The sequence below is a fragment of the Danio rerio genome, chromosome 2 (genome assembly GCF_049306965.1).
Source record: "Danio rerio strain Tuebingen ecotype United States chromosome 2, GRCz12tu, whole genome shotgun sequence".
In the NCBI taxonomy this organism is placed as follows: Eukaryota; Metazoa; Chordata; class Actinopteri; order Cypriniformes; family Danionidae; genus Danio; species Danio rerio.
The window spans coordinates 13,018,865-13,045,871 of NC_133177.1; the positions used below are offsets into that span (position 1 = coordinate 13,018,865).

General features: G+C 38.6%; 1 protein-coding gene across 4 annotated transcripts in view; it reads right to left on the reverse strand.

Moving 5' to 3' along the window:
- The window catches only part of dpp6b (dipeptidyl-peptidase 6b), a 298,152-nt gene that overhangs the window by 181,221 nt on the left and 89,924 nt on the right, over positions 1 to 27,007 (reverse strand). The window contains exons 3-4 of one of the 4 annotated variants that reach the window (NM_001115122.1): positions 22,025 to 22,051; positions 7,909 to 7,928 (exon numbers count right to left, since the gene is read on the reverse strand). The exons of the other annotated variants lie outside the window; for them this stretch is intronic. Of the exons in view, the coding sequence (NP_001108594.1) occupies positions 7,909 to 7,928; positions 22,025 to 22,051 (47 nt within the window). The remainder of the gene's footprint in view (positions 1 to 7,908; positions 7,929 to 22,024; positions 22,052 to 27,007) is intronic. 4 annotated transcript variants of the gene reach the window in all.

Genomic DNA, 27,007 nt, shown 5'->3' on the forward strand with positions numbered 1-27,007 from the left:
AGTAATAATAATAATGATGATGATAATAATAATATGATGATAATGGTAATAATAACAATATCTAATACATTATATATTTTTGTTCTACTGAATAATTATAAATGTATTAATTTTATAGTTATGTATTTACTTACTAAAATAGATATTTGTGTCACAAGTGGTGTTGACTTTGATACAATTTTATCTCCTTAATTATGAATTGAATCATATAGACAGATGACATTATACAGTCATGCATTAAAACTAATATGTTTAGAAATGTGTTAAAAATCTTCTTTCTGTTAAAGAAAACATAAAATAGGTAAAAAATAAACAAGGGGGCAAATACCAAACTTAATGGTTAATAATTCTGTATACAAAACTGTATATAGATTTTTACTTTTTCTTTTTTGTAAATATTTAACGTTCTTTATGATAATTTCCAAATAATTCAAACTCCTGTGTAATTTTCTTTTCTAAGCCACTGGTATAAGACAGAAATACCATATATGGCATTTCTCTAGTGTTTAGCTGCTCTTTGAACTGTACTGTTCTGAGATTAATGCAGTCTGCCAAACTGCAGTCTGAAGCAGCTGTGAGAACAGAACAGCGTGTGATGCTGATTTGTGGTTCTGCGGCGCCCCTAGTGGTCAGAAGGTGGTCCTGCAGTAAGCATTGTTCACTGCTGTTTTCCTGCAGAAATCAATAGACACACTATACGTCAACCACTGATAATGAGATCCTCTCAGGTTCCCACTTGGATACAGACTACAGACAAGCCCTAATTACACCCTCACAAAGCAGTATAGACTACAACACAGTCCATCAAGTGTATTAAAAACTGACTTAATCAGTGACCACTGTAAAGAATAGCACACACACACACACACACACACACACACACACACACACACACACACACACACACACACACACACACACACACACACACACACACACACACACACACACACACACACACACACAAAGTATGTAGAATGGAAAGCTGGCAGAACACACTTGTTTATTAAATCTATGTGTATGTCAAAAGAAGAAAGAACGAAAAAGAATAATAGTAATGCATCTAAACTGCTATCATTTGAAAAAAAAAGGTTGAAATGGTTCAGTAGAAATGATTTACATAAATATATCAAAATAGAGATCAAGAGTATTCAAAATAATAAATAATTTTATTAAACATTAAAGTAAAAGATATATTTATTATTATTATTAAAGTAAAAATGTTTTGAAATATGTGTATGAATGGTCAGCTCAGAATATTTCCCATACTAATCATATTACAAAAAATGCATCATTGTCAGACAGTAGACTTAGTCATATTTGAATGAACAGCTGCAGAAATTAACATATAATCAGTACCATATACATTAAACAGGCACACACACACACACACACACACACACACACACACACACACACACACACACACACACACACACACACACACACACACACACACACACACACACACACACACACACACACACACACACACACACACACACACTGTACCCTGTTCATAATGTTAATAAAACAGCCCTTTCTCTGAAAAATAAATGTGCACATTCTGAGGGGGGAAATATCAGCTTATATCAGACCAAAGTTATACAGCAGAGTTGTACATCACTGCTGGCCTAGTAAAACTTCAGGAAAAAGAGCTTACGGTGAAAGTAGGGAAGAAACTGGAACAAAGTAAGTAAACAGGCTGCTATTCTTAGCACAGAGAGGATGAAGAAGTGCTCAGGAGAAAGTTCTTCAACTACAGAGAGCCCTGATGGAAAGAGGCAAGGGAAAGAAAGAAAGAAAGAAAGAAAGAAAGAAAGAAAGAAAGAAAGAAAGAAAGAAAGAAAGAAAGAAAGAAAGAAAGAAAATCTGAACAAAGAAGATTTATCACTTTGCACCAGAAGCAACGTGACATTTTAATATGAGCCAGAAATGTCAGAGGAACCTGTGAGGCAAGACATAATATAGTTTTAATAATTTATTTAAAGTCAATGTGAAATTTAAACTGACCCTATTTGCTAAATCCTTTACTCTTTAAAAAGGGTTCTTAATTGCCATTGTTTGTTACCTGAATAACTTTTTATGCATTGAATCTTTCAATCCAATAAGTTTTTTAGAGGATACTACCGGTCAAATGTTTTGGGTCATTTTTTTTTTTTTTTAATGTTCTTTTTAAGCTGCACTTATTAAATGTAAAAAAACATTTTTTTAAATTGTTAAATATTTATTAAAATGTTAAATTACATTTTTTATTGTATGTCATTTTAAATGAATTTATTGCTCCAGTTTTTATTGCTTTTATTACTATTACCATTAATAATAAAAATTATAATAATAATTCATATTAGAGTGATTTCTGAAGAATCATGTGACTCTGAAGACTCGAGAAATAAAGCTAAAAATTATTCTTTAAAATCAATGTAATAAATTTTTTTATTAAATTATACACTACTTTTGAACAGTTATTTCATAGTGCAATAACATTTCACAATTTTACTATTTGTATTTTTGATTAAATAAATGCAGCCTTGGTGCAGTAGAGGATTATTTTAAAACATTTACAGATTTTCTTAGTTGCTTTGGTACATTTCTCAAATCAGAATTTTAAATTTGCAAAACAGTATAAGTACATTTCTCAAAACAACACGTACAAATACCAAAACACCTTGGACTACCTGCAAAAGCCAGTCTCTTGCTCAAAATTCCTAGGTCATCTCAAAACTAAATTTCTTTGTCAATGAATGTCAGTGCCGTCAGAATGAAAGTCCTTGTGTCATTGTATACAATAAGATATTCAAATTATTGTCAATATAACAATGTACTCTGAAGTGCTGTTCTGATGTAAACTATGGCTAATTTTATGGCTTTGTACTGTAATTTGTTGACACATCATATTATTGTGATGCAGAAAGGAAAAGACAGTCCTGTGAAGCTCAAAGAAGAAGAAGAAGAAAAAAAGTAGAAATGTGAACATAGGATAATCTCCTTTCAGATGCACATTTATAAAAAAAAAAAAAAAAAAAAGCCAAGAATCAAGTGGGAAAAAATTACTAATTGTAGACAGATTTACAAAAAAAGTCTAATGGAAATGTAACAAAAAATTGATTATGACACAATATTATGACAACTTGTTCAGCCATTTTGCATGTAAAGGCTTATGCCATGAACAAACAATTACATGTTGTGGGGGGTGAGACTATTCAGACACAGACCAAAATAATGAATTTTGATCAACATGACATAAGCAGTTGAAAACGTAGGAAACATAAGAGGATTGCACAGACATTTGTATGGACGTACGCAAACATTTTCAACTTGTTCAGAGAATTGTAAAACTACTTTTTAGATGTGCACAACTGGCACAATGATTTGAATATTGAACAGGTAGTTTTGAGAATTCCAATTCTGCTCTAAAAAATGGACTAGAGTGTCTTGAGAAAAACTGGACAAATCCTACTGACCCCAAACTTGTGATAGTTTACTGTTTTCCCCAATTTCTGTTTAACAGACAAGAGATTTTTTTCAACACATTTCTAAACATAATAGTTTGAATAACTCATTTCTAATAACTGATTTCTTTTATCTTTGCCATTATGACAGTACATCATATTTTACTAGATATTTTAGCTGTCTTCTATACAGCTTAAAGCGACATTTAAAGGCGTAACTAGGTTAATTAGGTTAATTAACTAGGTTAGGGTAATTAGGCAAGTTATTGTGTAACGACCATTGGAAAAAATTGTTTAAAGGGTTTAAAAATTTGGACAAACAAAAAACAAACAAACAAACAAAAAAAAAACCTTTTAATTAAACTGCTTTTATTTTAGCCGACATAAAACAAAGTTTTCTCCAGAAGAAAAAATATTATCAGACAGAAAATTGGTCTGTTAAACATAATTTGGGAAATATTTAAAAAATATTAAAACAATTTAAAGGGAATTTAATAATTCTGACTTCAAGTGTGTATATTACTTTTCTACAATGGTGTGAAAGCCCTATTTAATATATAATAATAATAAATATAAATATATATAATATAAATATAAATTAAATATAATAATAATAAAAAATGTTGATCAAATTTACACAAATAATGCAATTTATTCAAACAAATAATAGAATATAAAATAGCATGGATTCGATAGTTTTATTCAATTTAAAAAAAGCAAAAACAACAAATCTAATATACATTTCAAACATTATAAAAAACTATTACAAAATGTAATGATATAAGAAATAAACACATTGTTATCAATAGCACAATTAAACAACAGAAATATGGGCAATCATTACACTTTGTAAAAAAGTTTGCAGTTTAAATCTTCCAGTATTAAGGTATAAAAGGCTCATTTCTACACTGTCTTCTCCAACACTAAACAACTTTAAAACAGTTTTGTTTTAATGGTGCACATTATAGAAGACAATGTTAGTACTGGCTAATTTTGAAAACCATGTCGAGCTTACAGGAAGTGATATGGGATATTACAGTCCTAGTTCAGGATGTGTTGGTGTCCTATAAATATTCATGATGTGTGCCCTTATCCTATGAAGACACTTCACTTAATTATTCATCACAACACACTGCTTTCCTGACAGATGCTCCAATCTGTAATGTGTGCCTTAATGTTCAAAAGCGTTTGTTTTGCTTTATAGTAGTGTACATGTTGCATAAATTATCTATATAACTTCAAAATGAGAAATACTTCTAAATACAAAAAAAGACATTATGCAGAATACATCACTTTAAACTTTCAATGAAGATGCAACAAGTTTATCACATGACATACTGTAGACCCCTATGATTTATGAATATATTGTGATTTTTGTTTTCATTTTCTGCTAATATTGACTAACATTATACACACAACATAACTACTAGTTACACATAGCTAGTTCTTTCACTGAGCCTGCCTTCAAGTAATTTATGGATTCTTTCCACCCCTTTTTGTCTGCTCGGTAAATGGAAATTTAGGGGCTCACCGGTGTCCTTATGCAGAATCCTAGCTTTAGAAAAGGCAACAGCAAAATGAATTAATGTATGAAGGGAATATAGCAGAAAGAGTGGGCAAAAATGTGCTTCTACTTATGTGCCAAACAAGGCTTGACATTACCTTTTTGGACCACCAGCCAAAGTTTTGTTGTTGGTAAAATATATTTTATATAAGCATAAATTTGACTTTGACATAGTACAATTACTTGATTAATAAATTATGTACACTTATTCTTCTCACTTTTTGTAAGTTATGTATGACCTTGCTTGAGCAAATGGGTTGTGGTTTCATACTGTTGTATTGCAATTATTTTTTAGTTTTACTTGACTTTTTAGAGCTCAGCACTAAGGATTTAAATTTTTTTTCTAGCCACACCAAAAAAAAAAAAAAAAAAAAATTCTTAAACAAGAACTTTAAATAATGTGTCAAAGCAAGCTAAATAGAGCTATATTGTCACCTTAGAATTATAAGGTTCTATCTAACATTTTTGTCAAAATTGAATTATTGACATATTCTTATTAAATGACATCTTCTTTACATTATGGGGTGTTTTTTAATAAGTTGTTTACATTTTTTGACTTTTTTATTTTTTTTATACAAATGTAACACACATACTGTCTGCTATGGAATGCAAAAACTTTGAAGCTCTATATCTCAAAAAAAGAGCAAGAAAGCAGATAAAATCTTATAATTCCAGGTGACAATATATGCACTTTTTATTCAACAAAAATATTTTTAAATGAATAACTGTAATGTATCTAAGACTATGTTCAGTTAACCATACATAAATGAATGTATGGTTGGATGTATAGTTCAGTTAACTATAGCTTAATGGATGTCTAGGTTCAGTTGCACAACGCGAGGCCCAGTGTCTCTCCAGTTTCTGCAGTTTTACAGTATTATTCCTGCTCATTTCGGGTCTGTTCGTGCAGAACAGTAGTGCCTTTACATCGTACACCTGACAGGAGATTTTGGGTATTGGTTTATGCATTCCGGACAGTTTTATTAGCAATCTTCGACTCATCCCTGAGATCGCCAGAACACCTCAGGCTGAGCGCCCTGCCCTGCCGGGCGGAACTGCTCGAAGGCGGTGTAGAGACCATAAACAAAGGCGGGGGAAGCGTGGCGGGCTAAGAGCTAAGCTAAAGCTAACACCACACCAGGGGCCTCATGTACGAAGACTTGCGTGGAAATCTTACTAAAACATTGCGTACGCACAAAGCTGTAAATGTGCGTACGCAGAAAAAAATTCAGATGTATGAAACACTGCGTACGCCGAATCTCATGCATATTCTTTTGTACATCTGAATGAACGTGAAACTGAGCGCAACATGCACGAGCACAAAACCCCTCCCTGCCTCCTCCCCCGTATGAATATGCTAATGACTATGCTAATGGCAAAACCCAACGAAAAAGCAATGGAAAAAGCAAGCAAAAAGAGAAACTTTGAACAGAATGTGAATTGGAGGTGCTGCTTTCGGAGGTAGACCGGAGAAAAGCGGTGTTATTTGCAAGTTTGTTCTTCGGAATTAACAACAAAAGAAAAAAATAGAGTGGGAGAGTTTAGCTGATGCGGTCAACAAATTTGGGTCTGAACATATCGCAGTGAGTGCATTAAAAAAAAACAAATAGTGTGGTTTATACCTGTAAAATGTTGCAGGACACCTAACAGTCTCAGTGGCGCGCTCGTAAGACGCTTGTGATCATGAATTGATACGTTCGAGCATGAACGCGGCTCGAATCCAGCGTCTAATGAACTCTTTCTTGTTTTTTCCCCCGCTACATATCAGATTTTGCCAACTATTTATCACGAGAAAGACAAGTAGGCATCATCAATAAGTTCATATCAATAAGCATCATATTTTATTTGCACATTTATTGAATGGAAATGTTTCTGATTCACGCATGCAAATTCATCTTCAGATAGTGTCTTTATAGCAATGTGCGTGCAGTAGATAGCTCAGATTACATTGGGAAAACAGGCGACTGCTGCAAATTGTGCTTTAATGTTTAGCTGGTCAAATGTATGGTATGGAAACCTTATATACCTGCTGAACCCGTCTCATACAGCTGCCATTGCAAGGCTCAGACACTTTGTAGAGAGCAATTTAACACAACTGCCTCTAGGAGTCGCCAATGGAAATAAAACAGACACGCACAAAAAATGTGCGTACGCCTGCCAGAAAGCTGCCGTGAAGCTGCGCACATTCCCACGTTCAGTTCATCGTTAGTAAATCCAAACGTGAGCGATTCTGAGCGTGAAACCTGGCGTACGCAAAGTTTTTGTGCGTACGCAGCGTTGATACATGAGGCCCCAGCTCTCTTTACCCAGCATCTTTCTCGCCAATGTACGGTCACTGGTGAACAAAATGGATGAGATTTGACTGCGTATCAACCACAGCAGAAGATTATGGAACTGTAACGTCATGACTTTCTCAGAAACATGGCTAAACAGCGGGATACAAGACAAAGCTGTATCGCTAACTGAGCACCATACATTCCGAGCAGACAGAACGGCGGATGACTCCGGTAAGACCAGAGGTGGAGGATAATGCATTTATATTAACAAAGCTTGGTGCACAAACTCTGTCATCGTTGGGAGACATTGCTCAGCTAACCTGGAATTTATAATGGTTAAATGTAGACCGTTTTATCTACCAAGGGAGTTCACATCCACCATTGTGACTGCTGTTTATATTCCTCCTGATGCTGATGCCAAGCTTGCTATGAATGAACTTCATGCAGCCTTCAGCAAACAACAGACTACTCACCCGGAGGCTGCTTTTATTGTTGCAGGGCATTTAAATCAATTAAACTTAAAGACAGTGCTCCCCAAATTCCATAAAAAAAATTTTGCCACTCAAGGGGAAACAAAACCTTAGACCATGTTTACACAAACATGGCTGAAGCATACGCAGTGACCCCCGTCCTCCACTTGGGTCAATCAGATCACCTTTCTTTGTTCCTCACCCCCAAGAAATCACCCCCATCAACCATGTGAAGCCATCAGGGAGGACCATCAAATTGTGGCCAGCGGGGGTAGACTCCACACTCCAGGACAGGTTTCAACACACAGACCAGAGCACAAATCCCAGCGCACACATGGCTTTCACACAGACATTGACAGTTAAACTTCCTCTGTTCTGGAATATATCAACACCCCTTATAGACAGTGTTACAACTCAGAAACAGATCACTACATACCCGAATTAGAAGCCATGGATGAACAAGGAGGTGCGCCTCCTGCTGAAGGCACGCAACACTGCCTTAGATCAGGGGATGCACAGGCCTACAGCACTTCCAGGGATAATCCGAAGAGGGGCATTAAAAAGGCCAAGCACTGTTACAAGCTAAAGCTAGAGGAGCACTTTTCCAACTCTGATCCTCGGCGCATGTGGCAGGGCATCCAGGCCATCACCAACTACAAACCCAGCCAGTCCACACTCACAGTCACAGATGTCTCCTTCATGAACGAGCTAAATTACTTTTATGCTCGCTTTGAAACAGACAATAAAGAACCCTACACCAGAATCACTTCCACAACCAAACACTCACCAACTCACTCACTTCCTCAGAAGTCTACACCGCACTGAGTCGGATCAATGTGCGTAAGGTTGCTGGACCAGACGGTATTCCTGGGCACGCCCTCAAAGCATGTGCAGAACAGCTCGCTGGGGTATTCACAGACATTCTCAACTTGTTGCTTAACCTAGCAGCTGTGCCAACATGCTTTAAAACCACCTCTATTGTGCTAGTGCTGAAACACTCCAGCCCAACATGCCTGAATGTCTACCGCCCCGTAGCACTTCTACCCATCATCATGCAATGCTTTGAGCAGTTGGTCCTGGCACAGACTCTCTGCCATCCACACTGGACCCACATCAATATGCAGTCTCCATAGCACTGTACTCAAACACCTGGACAATAAAAACACTTTTGCACGAATGCTGTTTGTTGACTTCAGCTCAGCATTCAACACTGTCATACCCTCTAAGTTAATGATCAAACTTAGAGACCTGGATATCGACACATCTCTCTGCAACTGGATTATGGATTTTATGACTAACAGACCTCAGAATGTTAGATCAGGCCACATCTGCTCCACTACCGTCACACTCAACACTGGTGTACTACAGGGCTGTGTGCTGAACCCTCTTCCTCTACTCTGTTTTTTCCATCGACTGTAGGCCTGCGAACTGATCCAACACCATCATCAAATTTGCAGATGACACCACAGTGATTGGTCTAATCTGCAACAATGATGAGACAGCCTACAGAGAGGATATCCAGCATCTGACCACTTGGTGCACCAACAATAATCTGCTCCTTAACACCAACAAGACCAAGGAGCTCATTGTAGACTTCAGGAAGGGACGAACAGGCTCACATCATCCCATCCACATCAATGGGATGGCCGTTGAGCCTTTCTCATCCTTCAAGTTCCTGGGTACCCACATCTCAAAGGACCTTTCCTGGACCAGCAACACCTTCAGCCTGGCAACTTAAGAAGAACCAGCTTTCATCAGCCGTCTTGGTGAACTTCTACCGCTGCACTATAGGAAGCATCCTGACCAACTGCGTCACAGTCTGGTATGGAAGCTGCTCTGTTGCTGAGCGTAAGGCACTTCAGCGGGTGGTGAAAACTGCCCAACCCATCACAGGGACCACACTGCCAGCCATAAAGGACATCCAGAAAAAAACACTGTCTGCGCCGAGCATGCAGTATTCTTAAGAACACCTTTTATCCTACTCAGAGACTGTTTTCACTCCTGCCTTCCGGCAGGCACTTCAGATTCCCCCGGACAAAAACCAGCAGACTGAGGAACAGCTCAGAGCTGTCTCCCTCTTGAACTCTGCCCCTAACTGACTCTTTTGCCCCCAATACATCCCCCCACTCTTCTCTTAACTCCTCACAATCACTGCACTGTATAACATTTGCACATTTAAAATTTGCACATATTTATTGCAATATATTGCACTGATTTACTTATTGGAACTGTACATACCCACTGCACATGGACATTTGTAATTATGTACACACCCACTGCACATATACATTTTTAATCATGTTTATTTATCTGCAGACTACTGATTATTATTAGCAACCTGTACATATATTCATTTATTGTAAATCTACAATACAATAAAATCTATAACTGCACTTTATAACTTATACCTGTACCCTGCAATTGTTGCTATTGCACTGCTGGTTAGACCTAAACTGCATTTCGTTGCATTGTACATCTACATGTGAAATGTCAATAAAGTTGAATCTAATCTAATCTAATCTAATCTAATCTAATCTAATCTAATCTAATCTAATCTAATCTAATCTAATCTAATCTATATAAAAATGTTATTGTAAAGGATGCTAAATAAACAATATTAACAAAAATAACTGTAAGCAAAAGAAAGCAGTTGAAAAACATACTGTGTGCGTTAATGAAAGGATGATCACGTGCACAGTTAACATTAGGCCCATTAATAGTCTGTTCAATAAATGGTTAAAGTGAAAGCAGCTACCGCTGCTGCTAACAAAAAAAGCAAAACAAAAAAACTCAAGCTTTTGAAAGCAGCAGGACTGAGGGTGCATGCGCATTGCTTTTTGTCCAGTCTATTTCAAAGAGAACTGATCGGACCAGTTACAATTCCATTCACAGATGCTTCCGACAAAGAAACATGAGCACACATGATTATAAACTCGCCCGTATCAAATCACCTGTGTGCGCGACACTGAAGCTCTCGTCAGTGAACAAGGATAATCTCACCATGCGCGTGGTCATCCTCTTATTCGGTATACACCAGTTTCTTTTGCTTAAGCAAACAGTTATTTTGTTTTTTCTTATGGTGGCCATTGGGCACTGACCATTGAGCAATCTTTATTGTTGAACACTGCTTTTAAAGAAAACTACAATTTTGAAATAATTTTTAACCAGCTAAAGTGGCTAGCGGAAGCGGCTGCCCACCACAGCTGAAATCTACCCGAGAATGTTAATGTCAAGCCCTGGTGCCAAACAATGTTATCCTGCTAAAAACTCGAGAATTATGAAGCTGGAATTTTGCATTTAAATGATGTAGCTAAGTATACATACACATTTAAGTTAAATTAGAAAATTAGAATTTAAGCATACCTGTGTGTTTGTCGACATAACTTTTATGCAGCGTATTGCATACATTCAATAATCCAGTCAAATTGATAAATCCTCATCATCAAAAAGTTGTCCTCACAATAACAGACGGGTGTTCAGGCAGTAAACTGTTAATTTATTAATACTTCAGAAAGTTATATGTTTATTAATGACCACCTACATTAATATAAACATTGCAGCTTTTTTATCCACTCAAACTTGACTCCAGGCCGTCTAATTAAAATTGCTGCACACTTAACTTCTGAAAATTTTGTATTAAACCAATCAGAGGACGACTGATGGTCTGTTAAAGTGTTTCAAAAAAGTATGTCATTCATTAGATGTTTAGCCGAAGGTCTGTGGGCTGTGGAGGGGATTTTAAGCACCAGCCAGCAGAAAACTCCTATGAAAAGATGTATTTTTCAGAGAGTATTTTAAATGTAATAAATTATATTATTAATTAAATTAATTAATTCTAATAATAAATTAGGAAATTACATTGACAACTTTACAGTTTGTTATATTTACCTCCGGCTCACCACCCTCAAACCAGTTTAGTTTTTGGCCCTTCATAAGAAAAAGTTTGGGCACACCTGATTTATATTTTAAGTGCTATAAAATGATCGGATTATTCATGCAGTCGTCTATGATGGACAGTCACGTTTGCAGAGAATTTAACACCCATTATTTTAGGCTAAACATTTTCAAATGTAAATTTACACCCACAGTGTTTTTATTTATTTATTTAGTTTTTTGTCATTACAGCTCCCGTCCCTCGAAGCTGCGTGTACCTCAACCAATCAAACTCTCTTATTGGTTGGCTAAAGAAGTAAAGCCTTTCCTTTGCTGAAATGGCTCATTATTGACAGCCTGCCAACATGTCCCATGGGCATGGCAGGAAATGACAGACAGGCTGAGGATGCAGCCATGGGCTGCACAAACACAGACAGAGAGCTGACTGAAGGACTGTTGGGAGGCTCTGAGGTGGGAGGGACAAGGGAAGTTTGGCAGAAAAAACAGATCAATGCTCTGTGACAGCAAACCCTCAAAGACCCGAAGTGTCACGGACTGTGAATGTAGAGAGTCTTTCACCTCCACATACATGTATGCACACGTCTGTGAAAAACACCCCTTATTTATTCATGTCTGGAAGTAACTGATTTACAGAAGTGGAAATTTTCCACCTACTCGTACTAAAGCATCCTGTCTTCTCATGTTTCAGACATTTAAAATTTATAATGTCAGAGCTGTAAAAAATTAAACAACTGCCAAAATGTAAAACAAATAGTTAAAATAAATTAAAAATAATAATAGTAGTAGTAGTAGTAGTAGGAAACACATGCTCTCTGGTGTTTCTTAATGTCCTCAACCATGTGATATCAGCTGGATCATTAGTTAAGATGATGCATTACGTCATCTACTGAAAAAAGGAGGCAACGTGCAGGTTTCAGCCTCACCCTTTTCAACCTTAGAAACCATGGCAACGGTGAGGCAGAGGACCTGTGGATGCAAGAGGCAGTTGCCTTTGTAGCAGAGCCAGGAAGCCATTATGGGCACACAGCAGCTGACCTTTGAGCCACTTCAGACTGATTTAATAGGCAGAAGGGAAAAAAAGACATACAAACACAGACAGATCTTCTGCATTTATTTGATTATGCTGGGGTTTAACCAAAGGAAGCATCTGTAATCAGACCTGGCCACATAGCTGTAAAACTGTGTTTATTAGAATAACCATCATATTAATTATTCTCAAATTGTTTCTTGTTATTGGACTTAAAATGACTTAAAGTGAAATTTCACAAGCCAAAATGAAGTCAATACAACCATTAGATCTCTGTTAACTGGTCATTTTATCTCATTTTACCTCAATATATTATATATTTAATCACCGGCCACTTTATTAGGTACACCTGTCCAACTGCTTGTTAACGCAAATTTGCCAATTACATGGCAGCAACTTAATGCATTTAGGCATGTAGACATGGTCAAGACGATCTGGTGCAGTTCAAACTGATCTTCAGAATAGGGAAGAAAGATGATTAAAGTGACTTTAAACGTGTCACAGTTGTTGGTGCCAGATGAGCTTGAGTATTTTAGAAACTGCTGATCTACTGGGATTTTTATGCACAACCATCTCTAGGGTTTACAGAGAATGGTCAGAAAAAGAAAAAAATACCCAGTGAGCAGCAGTTCTGTGGGCGCAAATGCCTTGTTGATGCCAGAGGTCAGAGGAGAATGGTCAGACTGCTTCCAGCTTATAATAAGACAACAGTAGCTCAAATAACCACTTGTTACTACCGAGGGGTGCAGAAGAGCATTTCTGAACGCACAGCACGTCCAGCCTTGAGATGGATGGGCTACAGCAGCAGAATACCACACTGGGAGCCACTCCTGTCAGCTAAGAACAGGAAACTGAAGTAAAAATTCACACAGGCTCACCAGAATTAGACAATAGAAGATTGTAAAACGTTGCCTGGTCTGATAAGTCTCAATTTCAGCTGCGACCCTCGTATTGTAGGGTCAGATTTTGGCATCAACAACATGAAAGCATGGATGTTTACACACACACACACACGCGCTGTTTGACACTCTCTGCACCTGCTCAGTCAGTGCAGACCACCGACAGCTGCATCGAGAAATGCAGAGTTTTTTTATTTTTTTTTCCATTCAGCATGCGGTTATGTACTTCCATTAAAACAACACTTCCATCAGTTCATAGTTGCATCCAATATCTCGTTTGTCACGGAGGGCGTGCATGAAATGTTCGTGAATGTAAGTGAAAGTGCCAAACTCCAGTTAAAGTCAACAAATTGAAAATTAAACACCCACAATTACATGAAAATCCATAGGATATGCGGATAGCTTGGTGACACAATGACGTTAATTGAATTATGTGCTATAACTAGGGCCAGACGGAATCTGCAGACGTTTTTTGCTATTTCTGCGGAGAATGTTGGTAAAAGTCTGTGGATTTCTGCGGAATTATTTTGGGAGTGTCATGACCTTAATATATGAAATAAAAAATTATATCTTTTTATCTTTTATTTAATGTTTAAAATGCAAATCCAATTAGATTCACTTTATTTGGTAAATAATTCAAGTTTGTTATATAATATATCTAGTAAAAGACATAAAATATTACTGTACAAACTGCATTGTACATAAATCAGATGAACATTTTCACATTAGTCAATAATATTACTGAAATGAATTTAAAACAATAAAAAATAGATTTGCACACATTTACTCAAGTAAATAAACAGAATTAATGATGGCCTAAAAATCTGCGGAATTCTGGGCGCACAGATTCTTTGTGAGCCTAGCTATAATGTGAAACGGGATCATGAAAGTAATACTCAAAAAGCAACTCATGTAAACACCTTAGTCTTATTATTCTCTTAATTAGATTAAACCAAATAATTTGATTGCTGATGTCCATGTAAATAATGAGTTCATTGTACTCAAATGGCCTACACAGTCACCAGAACTCAATCCAATAGAACAACTTTGGGATATGGTGGAACGGGAGATTCACATAATGGATGTGCAGCTGACAAATCTGCACCAACTGCATGATGCTATCATGTCAATATGGACCAAAATCTCTGAGGAATATTTCCAGTACCTTATTGAATATATGCCACAAAGGATTAAAGCAATTCTGAAGGCCAAAGGGGGTCCAACCCTGTACTAGTAAGGTGTACCTAGTAAAGTGGCTACTAAGTTTTATAGTCTTTTTTTACTACTACATGACTAAGGTTTAAGCTTAAAATCTTTGGTGAATCTTGAAAGTCCTGAGGGCTATTTCATTCAAAAACAATGAATATATCAGGATTTTTTTACTCATCTTACTATTGAAGTGAGAAACTGCAATGTGCAAAGTCCTGCCTTTTCAAAATAAAGACCTACTGTAATTAGAAATTGGTAAATACTGTTCTATGCATCATTACACCTGCCATTAGAGGTGCCTTGAGGTGTTGCACATATGTCTGCGAGGTGAAATGACTTTGGTAACAGTCCTCTTGAGTGAATCAATCAATCATTTGATTTATTCAAAAGACACACTTTAAGGATTTCAACTATTTGTGTTAAGGTTATTCAATAGTATCTGGGTGCAGCCTTTATGATGCAAGCTGAGGAGAGGGGTCTAGATGCAGACCTGGTGCAGTGCAATCTGAGCTGCATCCAATGCTTTTTAATGCGCTTACCTAACCCCACCCCTGCAATCTCAGCCTGCATCATAAAGACTGCATCCAGATACTATTGAAGCTGACATCACTGTGAGGGGTAAGGTTTATCCATTAAAAAGCATTGGATGCAGCTCAGTTTGCACTGCACCATGTCTGCATCCAGACCCATCTCAGGTTATTACTCTAATTTTAAATTTTTTTTTGAAGAAGAGTGATTCTTTTTTGTTGTGTCGATAAGATGATTTATACCCTAAAAGAGCTGGCCTCCAAACTTTAAAAAAATAGGAAGACATAGAAAGACTGAGGAAAGATGCACACAAACTTATATTGCCCTTACCAATCTCATGACTACTATCAAATTGATCCTCTCAGGATCCAGTGTACATCGGTGTATAACACCTATTCATAGATTGTACAGCAATGCTAGTATGCTCATCAGAGTTTACACACTCAAGACTGCAATTTTGACTATGTGAATGTATCAATACAAAGACAAAAACTCCCACTAGACACAGTATAGTGCACCATTGGCCAGAACAACCTTTAGTAGGTGTTGCACCTTCAATCATTCATTTTCTTTTTAGCTTAGTCCCTTTATTGATCTGAGGTTGCCACAGAAGAATGAACCGCCGACTTACCCAGCATATGTTTTTACGCAGCGGATGCCCTTCCAGCTGCAACCCATCACTGGGAAACAACCATACACACTCATTCACACACACACATACACCATGGACAATTTAGCTTACCCAATTCAACTGTACCGCATGTCTTTGGACTTGTGGGGAGAACATGCAAACTCTACACAGAAATGCCAACTGACCTAGCCAAGGCTCGAACCAGCGACCTTCTTGCTGTGAGGCGACAGCACTACCTACTGCGCCATCGGGTCACCCAGGTGTTGCACCTGTAGAAGTTAAAAGATACTATTCTGTCTTAAACAGAGGTTAAGAGAAGATACACAAGAACAACACAGGAAGAGTTGTGTACCAGCCTGGACCATGCTGTCCAGCCAGGCTTCACCGTTCTTCCATCAAGTCAGAATACTATCTCTGAAGTCATTCTTCACTCAACCCTTGAGAACTTCACCACATGAATGAAGTTTTAATCCAAGACTGCATTGAATGCTCACAGAACAACTGAGTAATATGCACCTATTATGTCCTTCAACTGTACAGAGGTTTAGAACAAACTTATAGACCCTTTTGTAAAAGCCGTAGTGGTTAGAATTGCTTGTGCTTGCACATTCACTTCCCTGCTTCATTTTGTTTTCATTCATCCTTTTTCACATTTTCTCTACCCTTTGTATGTATGCTTGAATGTGTGTTTGTTTAAGTTAGTACTTGTTTGTTTGTTTCTTTTGCTACAGTAAATAAGACGTTTGTGCACGTTTCACATGAGCATTGAGTCTGCATTAACTCCTTGCATCACAGTCACTTTAACAAGCTCAATCTAGCTGCATGCTGTTAGCTAGGCAACTTATTAAAAATACATTTTTTAAAAATAGTTTTATAGTTAGTTATTTTGTAGTGGGTCACTAAAAATAGCACTCTGAGACTTAATACAATTAGCGCTTAATGTTGAATGGACAAACTAGTTTGGACTGTAAACTTAATTCTGCTACATCAAGGTATTACTTATAACTCAACCAATAATGTATAAATAATTATAACTAGCTAACTACCTGTGAGCAACAAAATGTTTTGACTAACTAGTCCAAGGTTTTCACTCTACCTTGAAAAAGCTACTGCAGTGCAACAGTCTAGACCCATTAATTATTAAAAACAAAATAATAAATCAGCTTTAGCACCTGGGAAGCTGAAAATGCTATTTTAAAAACAGCTTTTTCGATGCACTTGGCCAGGGCCATCATTCCTAAGCCAAAACTCAGAACTGGGCTAAACTCTGGGCTATTTATAATAAAGGAACTAGAGAAACATGGCAATATTTAACAACTTAAACCAATTGGTCACACTGTAACTTAATGTTTTTCTACCTTGACAATGTCAAGGTCAATGTCAATTATCAGACAAACTGTAAACAAATCCTGGCTCTGTTAAACTTCATTTGGGAAATCTACAAAAAAATCTAAATTTTCACACACACAAACATATATAGATATACAGTTGAAGTCTTAATTATTAGCCGTCCTGAATTATTAGCCCCCCCTTTATTTTTTCCACCATTTTTGTTTAACGGAGAAAACTTTTTTCAACACATTTCTAAACATATAGTTTAAATAACTCATCTCTATTAATTGATTTGATATCCTCCACACACCAGCTGATTGGTGGAGAAGAGACAGAGTGATGAAGCCAATTATGATATGGGGATGGTTAGGGGGCCATGATGGACCAGTGGGCAAATTCGGACAGAATTAAAGCCCTACTTTTATTTTAATGATATTTTGGGATTTTTAACGACCACAGAGAGTGAGGACCTTAGTTTAACGCCTCACCCAAAAGACAGCACTCACTAAGCAGTACAGAATTCCCATCAATATACTGGGGCGTTAGGACCCACACAAACTACAGGTTGAACGCCCCCTGGAGCAACCTAGCTTTCCAATGTGGTCTCCAATCAAGGTACTGACCAGGCGCAGCCCTGCTTAAATTTAGTGGGCAACCATGTGAAAGTTGCAGAGAGCTAGCTGTCGGCAAATAAAATAAAACGATAAAATAAAAAATAAAATAAAATTTTGAGGTGATGAACATTCTTTTATCAAACATTTTAACATGATAATTCTCCCATCTAGGAAAAAAATAATAATTTTAGTGCTTAGCTATAAACACAATATAAACTGGTCAGATGAGACTCCCATCCCAAATGTTGGGATAGTCAATGGGGCTCAAAAGACACGATTACTTAAAAACAATCAGATAAACAAAACTGTCTGCATAAAAAAAACACTAAATTATTCAAGCGCATGAACTAATATGTTACAGGTGAATATTAATATGAAGTTATTTGGACAGCAAAGACTATACACACTGTAACAGTGTCATAAGGGAGTGTTTGCACATTTGACTGAAGTATTCTGCTTATCATGACAGCTGGGGCTTAATGTGACAGCCCTGTATCACTGCTGCCCGCCATCTGTTCGGATGATGCATTTCACGCGCTCTCATTTTATACAGGCAGAGCCAGTCTTTCCAATCAACTTCTTCTCCACACTTACTCAAAGTCAATTTCCAGCACATGACGAGATTATTATGCAGGCTTAAAGTTTGCTGGGGTATTTGTGCATGTATTCAGCTGCATTCTATTTTTAACTTCTATTCAAACAAGCTTCATTTCAAGAAATCAGTCTTGGCGTCTGGCAATTTTTGTAAGTGATAGACACATGAAGAATTCACAGCGATCCATGTGTGATGTTAAGCAAAAAGCTACAAAACAGTCACTTTTTTATGGGAAAATCAAATGTTTTGTTATGCCATGTCATTGTCTCTCACTTTAGTATGAAGTGAGAAACATTTATCAATCGAATCTACGTGAATGAGAATGCGTATAGGGCTAAGAATATCCCTAGTGCTTAGACAAGTGAGTCCTCTGGGAAATAGATGCAGTTGCATCAGTGATATGTCTCTTAGCTGGTTCGATGCAAAACATGTTTCGGTGTTAACAGTCTGCTTTGCCTTTGTTGTAGTAGGAAACATTAGTAAAATATAAAGGGAAATCAATAGCAACGGTAGGGGTCTTGCTCATCTGAATCTGAGAACTTGTCATATTAAATTCAGCATCAGACAGAAGATAAGATTGCCCTTTTATACCCCTATTGTGACATGTACGTAATTGAAATGGTTTCTGAAATGAGAATGTATGGGGGTGCATGGTTTTATCATTTAGAAGCCAGTAGATGCGCTTTGCTAACAAAATTAAGGAGGATTTAAATGCCAGTTTGCACTCAGTGGTGGAGGATTACTTTCCACCATCGACATGCACATTGTAAAAAGCAATAACCGTTTTCACTAATTAAATTAAGTGCAGTTAACTTATTAGTTACATTACAGTTACATTAAACTTAATACAGTTAACCAAAGCATTTACGTGAACTTTGGCACACTGATAGAAGACACAACAACAACAACAAATTTCAACCACAACAAATTTGGACTTTCTAACTCAAACTCTTTAGCGCCACTACTTGTCCAAAGTACCACTTATGTTAATCTTTATAAGTTTTGAAACCAATGGGCTACTATTAAAATATTTTTCTTCGCTCAAGCCAATTCAAACACACCCTATGACGTCATTTTTCGTCATGACATTTTTTTCGCTATTTAAAATTTTTCATAAAACCTGTTTGAAAAAAACTCATCCTAGGCCGTTTTTCCGATTTTCAACAAAATTTTATCACAAGATCTACAGACTATGTTGACCAAAAGTGATTGAATTCAAGTTGATTAGACAAATTGTTTTTGATTGACTTGCAAATAAACTTAACGTAGAGCTTGCAAAAATTGACTTATTGTGCTATCTCTGTAACACACTGACATATTCACACCAGACTTGGTGTGTGTTATCACAACCATGGTTTGAAGATAGCTGCAGTGTTTCGGCGCACAGCCCCCTAACGGTCCGGAGATACAAAAAAAAAAAAAAAACTTTTTTTGCTTATAACTTCTCAACCATTCTTTACATCTAGTGAACATGCCAAGTCAAATGATGTCCGATTTTCCCAGGTCAGCAATTTGGACAGTTGGCCATTTTGAATTATGACAAAAATGTATATATTTTAGGGGCAAATTGGTGAATTGTTATGAAACTCTGTCAGGATCTGTCATTTCATGACTTTAATTTTTACATGTTATGATTTTGTTTCTCCACTAGATGTCCCCATTTCTCCCCATGTGTTGTTTAAGTTCAGTAATTACGTGATTGGTTTCACTTGTGTCCTGTTAGGTCTTGTGTATTTAAGTTGACTAGTTCCCCTGTTTCTTTGCTCAGTTATTTTTGATGCTAACCCTTGATGGTCGTAAGTCTTCTTGCTTCTCTAAAGTCTAGTTTACGCAGAGTCTTGTGCTACATTGCCTTTTTATAGTTTTTTTTTGGATGTGTTTTGCTTGCTCTAGATTATCAAAGATATTTTGCCTGTTGGCCTTTTTGTTCCTCCGTTAACCAGTCTTTTTGTTATCTCTGCATTTTTTGTTCCAAGTCTGGATTTTTTATGTTTTGTAAATAAACCTCTCACAGAGCAAGTACTGTCTTGTTGTTGGGATCATTGTCCTCCTGTGGCTTAGTGGATAAGCCTTCAGTCTCTGACACTGGAGACCTGGGTTCGAACCCCGTGTCTGACAGAATAACTGAGCCAAGAACAAACATGAATCCAGAGACACAAAACCCTCAGGATCTTCTTGCCACAGTAGCCCAGCAGGCTTCTACAGTCCAGCGACATGAGCAAGCCCTAATGCAGCAAGAAACACTCATGGCCAAGCATTCGCAGGTACTTTCTGACATAATGACCTCTATTCGTCAGCTTTTCGACAGGTTACCTTCCAGCCCTACTCCTGCCTCCCCTGTAGCCTTAGTACCCAATGCAGAGACTCGAGTGACCTCTCCACTCACAGAACCTCGCCTGCCACCACCCCAATGCTTCTCAGGTGATCCTAGTGTATGTGATGGATTCTTAACCCAATGTGCTTTAACTTTTGAATTACAGCCATCTACCTTCCCCTCAGATCAGGCCAAGATTGCTAATGTAATCACCCTGCTGTCTGGTAAGGCTCTTTCATGGGCCACTGCAGTCTGGAAAGCTAAGGCCCCTTTCTGTTCCAGTTTCACAGATTTCGAAGAGGAGTTTAAGCGGGTTTTTGATCACCCCCTCAGTGGCCGGCAAGCCTCTAAGAAACTCCTCACCCTTCAACAAGGTAGTGGTAGTGTGGCCGAATATGCCATCCATTTCCGGACCGTTGCAGCAGGGAGCGGCTGGAATAATGAGGCACTCATGGTCTGCTTCCAAAATGGGCTGTCTGAGGTAATTAAAGACGACCTAGCTACCAGAGAACCTGCTCTGGACCTTGAGACTTTGATGGACCAAGCTATTCGCCTCGATAATCGTCTGAGAGAAAGGAAGACGAACTGTTCCTCAGCCCCCACACCATTTCTCACTCCATCCCCTTCAAATTTTACAAACTGCTCAAGACTGCTGGAAACGCTCAGCCCCGTACAGGCAAGGAGGGACTGTAACGGGAGCTTCAGTCAATACCATACCTTCCAAATCTGGGTTATTCCTTCCCATCACGCTCACATGGGCAGACCAGAAATGCCAACTTCAGGCCTTTGTAGATTCTGGGGCTGCTGGAAATTTCATGGACCTGACCTTAGCCAGAAACTTTAAAATTCCCAACGATCCCCTTCCTGGTCCATTATCTGTCACTGCTCTGGATGGTAGACCGTTAGGTCCAGGAGAAGTCACCCACCTCACCTCCCACCTTGGTCTCTCTGTTTGTCAGCACCAAGAGAAGATTTGCTTTCACTTGATACACTCACCAGAGTTTCCAGTTATCCTTGGGCACCCCTGGCTGCTTCAGCATAACCCTCATATTGATTGGCCCACTGGCACAGTTTTAGGTTGGAGTCCCACATGCCAAACCACCTGTCTGAGTCAGAAACCCCTCAACCCTATTCTCGAGTCTCAAGAACCCCTAGATCTGTCTCTAGTCCCAGCTCCATACCATCACCTAAAGGCCGTCTTCAGCAAAAGGAGAGCTACCTCCCTGCCCCCCCACCGCCCCTATGACTGCGCCATTGAGTTGCTTCCAGATTCCTGCCCCCCTAGAGGCAGTATTTTTTCACTGTCTCTTCCCGAACGAACTGCCATGGACAACTATATAGATGAATCTCTTGCAGCAGGGATTATCCGGCCATCCACTTCTCCAGCGGGTGCTGGTTTCTTCTTTGTGGGAAAAAAAGATGGTGGACTTCGTCCCTGTATTGATTACAGGGGACTCAATAAAATCACTGTCCACAATCGCTATCCCTTGCCTCTCATGTTTACTGCATTTGAAATTCTTCAGGAAGCCTCCATTTTCACAAAACTCGACTTGCGCAACGCCTACCATCTTGTGCGCATTAAACAAGGAGACGAGTGGAAGACCGCTTTTAACACACCCACTGGGCACTATGAATATCTGGTCATGCCCTTCAGTCTCACCAATGCCCCTGCTGTTTTCCAAGCCCTTATTAACGACGTCCTCCGAGATATGCTTAACAAGTTTGTGTTTGTCTACTTGGACGACATTCTCATTTTCTCAAGATCCCTCCAAGAGCATGTACAACATGTCAGTAAAGTTCTCAGGTGGCGAAAAAAAGGTTTCGCCAATTTTTACAGAAAATTTATCTTGAACTTTAGTACCGTGGCGGCCCCATTATCTGCTCTCACCAAGGGTAACCCAGCAGGTTTTCTATGGGGGCCAGAGGCCGAACTGGCCTTCAACAACCTCAAGAGTCGCTTCACCTCTGCACCTATTCTTCTCCTTCCCAACCCAGACAGACCCTTCATAGTAGAAGTGGATGCATCGGATGTAGGTGTTGGGGCAGTATTATCCCAGAGAGGAGATGACAACAAGTTGCATCCGTGTGCATTCCTCTCCCACCGCCTCACTCCCACTGAGAGAAACTATCATATAGGTGACAGAGAGTTACTAGCCGTTAAGTTAGCCCTGGAGGAATGGAGACACTGACTGGAGGGTGCCAAACACCCTTTCGAAGTGCTCACGGACCACAAGAATCTCGAGTACATCCAACAGGCAAAGCGACTCAACCCCCGCCAGGCACGTTGGTCCCTATTCTTCAACCGCTTTCATTTCACTCTTACTTACCGACCAGGTTCCAAAAACCTGAAACCAGATGCTCTCTCCAGAGTTTGTGTTAAATCTCCTCAAGAAGATGGCATTTCCACTATCATACCCAGGTGTAAGATAATTGCTCCAATCCAGTGGGACATGGAGAGCATGGTAAGGAAGGCCCAAGACCGAGAACCTGATCCTGGAGGAGGACCAAATAATCGTCTGTTTGTCCCTAAAGCTGTCAGAGCTAAGATCCTTCAGTGGGGGCATTCCTCGCAACTTACCTTACAACTTATTACAACTTATGTTTTGTAAATAAACCTCTCACAGAGCAAGTACTGTCTTGTTGTTGGGATCATTGTCCTCCTGTGGCTTAGTGGATAAGCTTTCAGTCTCTGACACTGGAGACCTGGGTTCGAACCCCGTGTCTGACAAACTCAGTATGTGTCTTTGAGATTGTACCCTGAAGGTGCTCAAAATGTTTCATCACAGCGGCACCAATTTTGCCTATTGTTATGAAACTTGTCCTTATACATATCTTGGGTTGTCCTGAGAATACCAATTATGCCTTAATTAACTGAACTTCCTGTCCGCCATCTAGCCTTAAGTCAAAAACCTACTTTTTTAAAGTCAAAAACTCCTCATACATCATTTAGCTGATATGCACCAACTTTGACTAAGATCATCTTCAGACCATGATGACAAAAATTTTTTGAATTTGTGTTGATAGGTGTAACAGTTTTTGTTTACTGCATCAACAAATGTGATGGCATAATGCCAAACTACACTTGAGGCTGTATCTCTGGGATGATTAAAGATAGTGACACCAATTTTAGGTCTGTCATTGACGCCTCACACTGATCACACCATAAAAAAAGTTAGTGACAGCGCCAACTATGGGTCAAGAGTTATAAGACATTCATTGGACATTATTAATGAAATGTACAAATTTTGTAATAACTTTTTCCAGCATTTGCTTATTTTGATGAAATTGGTCTCAAATTATTCCTTGGGTCATGCCGACAACACAGATACTAATTACGCCATAATCTGCTAAACTTTCTGTCTGCCATTTTGATTTTGTTCAAATCATTCTTTTTTAACTCCTCCTAGACTGTTGCTCCAATCTTTAGCAAATTTGACTCAAATCAGCTTCAGACCATGTAGACCAAAAGTTATGGCATTCATGTTAATAGACAAAGCTGTTGTAATTTAGCATATGCGTAAACTTGATGTAATACTGCCAGAAGACATTACAGGCTAAATCTCTGCAATGGTTTGAAGTACTGAAACCAAACCTAATGTGTGTGACCAAACAATGCCAGTTTGAGCCTCCTCCGGAGTAAAATTGACAAAAAATTTAATTCTATCCATAGAATGACTTTTGAATAGTTTAGTCTATTGTCGTGAGACTGGTCTAGCAGATTACTTGTATCCTATATCATTGATGGGGCTAACAATCTATGGAGAGTTCAAAACAAAATTCAAGATGGTGGAAAGGAAGTTGTGTAAATTAGGGAATAAATTATATTAATGTTCACATATTTCTACAAAATTTGTCTCAGAGCATGTTACCAAAAAGTTATAGAATATTCCAGATTCTCTGTAGCTTGTTGCCGTGCTTGTTTATGATGTAGTCACTGAGCTGCTTGGCCCCGATAATTACTGCTTCCAGCTATATTTATGAATAGGGTTGTTCACCTTACAATACTTAAACAACAATTTAAAGGGGTGGTCCACAATTTAATTTTAAGGCTTGGTTGTGTTTATAAGATGCAAAGCAATGTGTGTTCATGTTTCACTTGAAGGAAATCGCGTTATTTTTTCATATATCTCACTTTGGTTATACATAGCTACTCAGCTAACATGAAAACGACTCTCAAATTTCCTAGTTCCTCTGAAAGACCCGCCCTTAAGTGACTCTGATTGGTCATCGTTATAATGTGCTGCGATTGGCGAATCGGGTCCACGTCACGCCCGTAAAAGCACACACTTTTCTGCTGTGTAAACCTCAGTCAACCTTCTGCCTGCTCTCTATAATAAAATCTGACAAGTGTCTGCAACGAGTGAAAATGGGGTGCGGCTCCTTTAATAGCGTTTGCGTGTGCCTGTATGTGTGCGTGTATGTGTGGTCTGAATGTTGTCTGCATCTATGTCTCTGCGTGTGTGTGTGTGTGTGTGTGTGTGTGTGTGTGTGTGTGTGTGTGTGTGTGTGTGTGTGTGTGTGAATGTGTGAACTTTCTGTAACAAGCGCATGTGCGCAGGACTTTTTTTTTCCCTGATGCTCGGATTACGTTATTTTCTGTAATATATCGTGACAGAAGAATAAAGCACAAGATGTGGGATGCTACCTGTTTGAGCCTGGATTTTTCTGCTGCTAGCACTGTATTTTTTTAACTCACCGCGTTACACAACGTATTTCATGTGTATCCAGAATATGCAGGTGTAAGTAATATGAATCATTCACATATCTTTTGCGACTTCATTATCTGAGATGTGAAACGCATGGAAAAGCTGCCTGAAGACAATCAGTGCAGTTGCGCGCGCACACACATAAGAGACACGAACATGCTGGTGGAGTGTGTGTGTTTTCAGCAGTTTGACTAATAAATATGAATTTGTAGCTCAATCATTTGCCCGCAAAGCAGCACTTCGCATTGTTTACATCGTTGCTACAGCATACCGTTAACGCTAGACACTGTACATGTTATGATCAATTTTAACAAATAAAAACACTTACTTGTTGTACCTGACACCTTCTGCTGAGATTTTAGCCGAATCCAGCACTGAATTGGGAGAGATTCTGGAAGCTGTTTTGTCAAACCATGCTTGCTGTGTATTTTATAATTCTCTGGAACATAATTAATATTGAACTGTAAGCACTTCTGTCTTTGTGTCGTGTCCTTTGGAAGCCCAAATACAGAAACAGACGAAGCTCTGTGGAAACAGCCGTGTTTAGACACATTTTTAGTTTCATCTCGGCTAAAATGTTATAGCGCCTCTGGCCACAGCCCTTACCTGCTCAGTTTGGATGCGCAGTAACGAACTTTTGTGATGTCACAGGGGGCGGAAGTATTTTTAGTAGTCCCCAAAATTTGTTCATTGTTGGCTTTGTTAAGCTAACTCTGTAGAAACAAAGGTCTCCCTTTGTATTGAACTTGGAACTTTTTACTTTTAGAGATGTTGTTTATGTTCACACAGCTACATTACACATCAAATAAAGTTTAAAATATGATATCATAGTAAACCACCCCTTTAAGATAATAATTTAACAATAATACGTATTTACAACTTTTGAGTGGTGCGGTGGGTAGCGATGTGGCCTTGCATTGGAAAGGTCGCTGGTTCGAGCCCCGGCTGGGTCAGTTGGCATTTCTGTGTGGAGTTATAAGTGAATTGGGTAAACTAAATTGTCTGTAGTGTATGTGTGTATGTCCTGGTCCTCCAGGTTGGGGGTTGAGCATTGGGCTAATGACTCAGCCCAATGCTCAACATGGTGTGGCTAAATATCATTCATTAATTAATTTTCTTTTCGACTTAGTCCCTTTAATTATCTGGGGTCGCCACAGCGTAATGAACTGCCAACTTATCCAGCATGTTTTACGCAACGGATGCCCTTCCAGCTGCAAACCATCTCTGGGAAACATTCATACACACTCATTCACACTTATACACTACAGACAATTTAGCCTACCCAATTCACCTGTACTACATGTCTTTGAACTGTGGGGGAAACCGGAGCACCCAGAGGAAACTCACGCGAACGCAGAGAGAACATGCAAACTCCACACAGAAATGCCAACTGACCCAGCTGAGGCTTGAACCAGCGACCTTCTTGCTGTGAGGCGACAGCACTACCTACTGCACCACTGCGTCACCTGGCTAAATATCAACTTTAATATAAACGT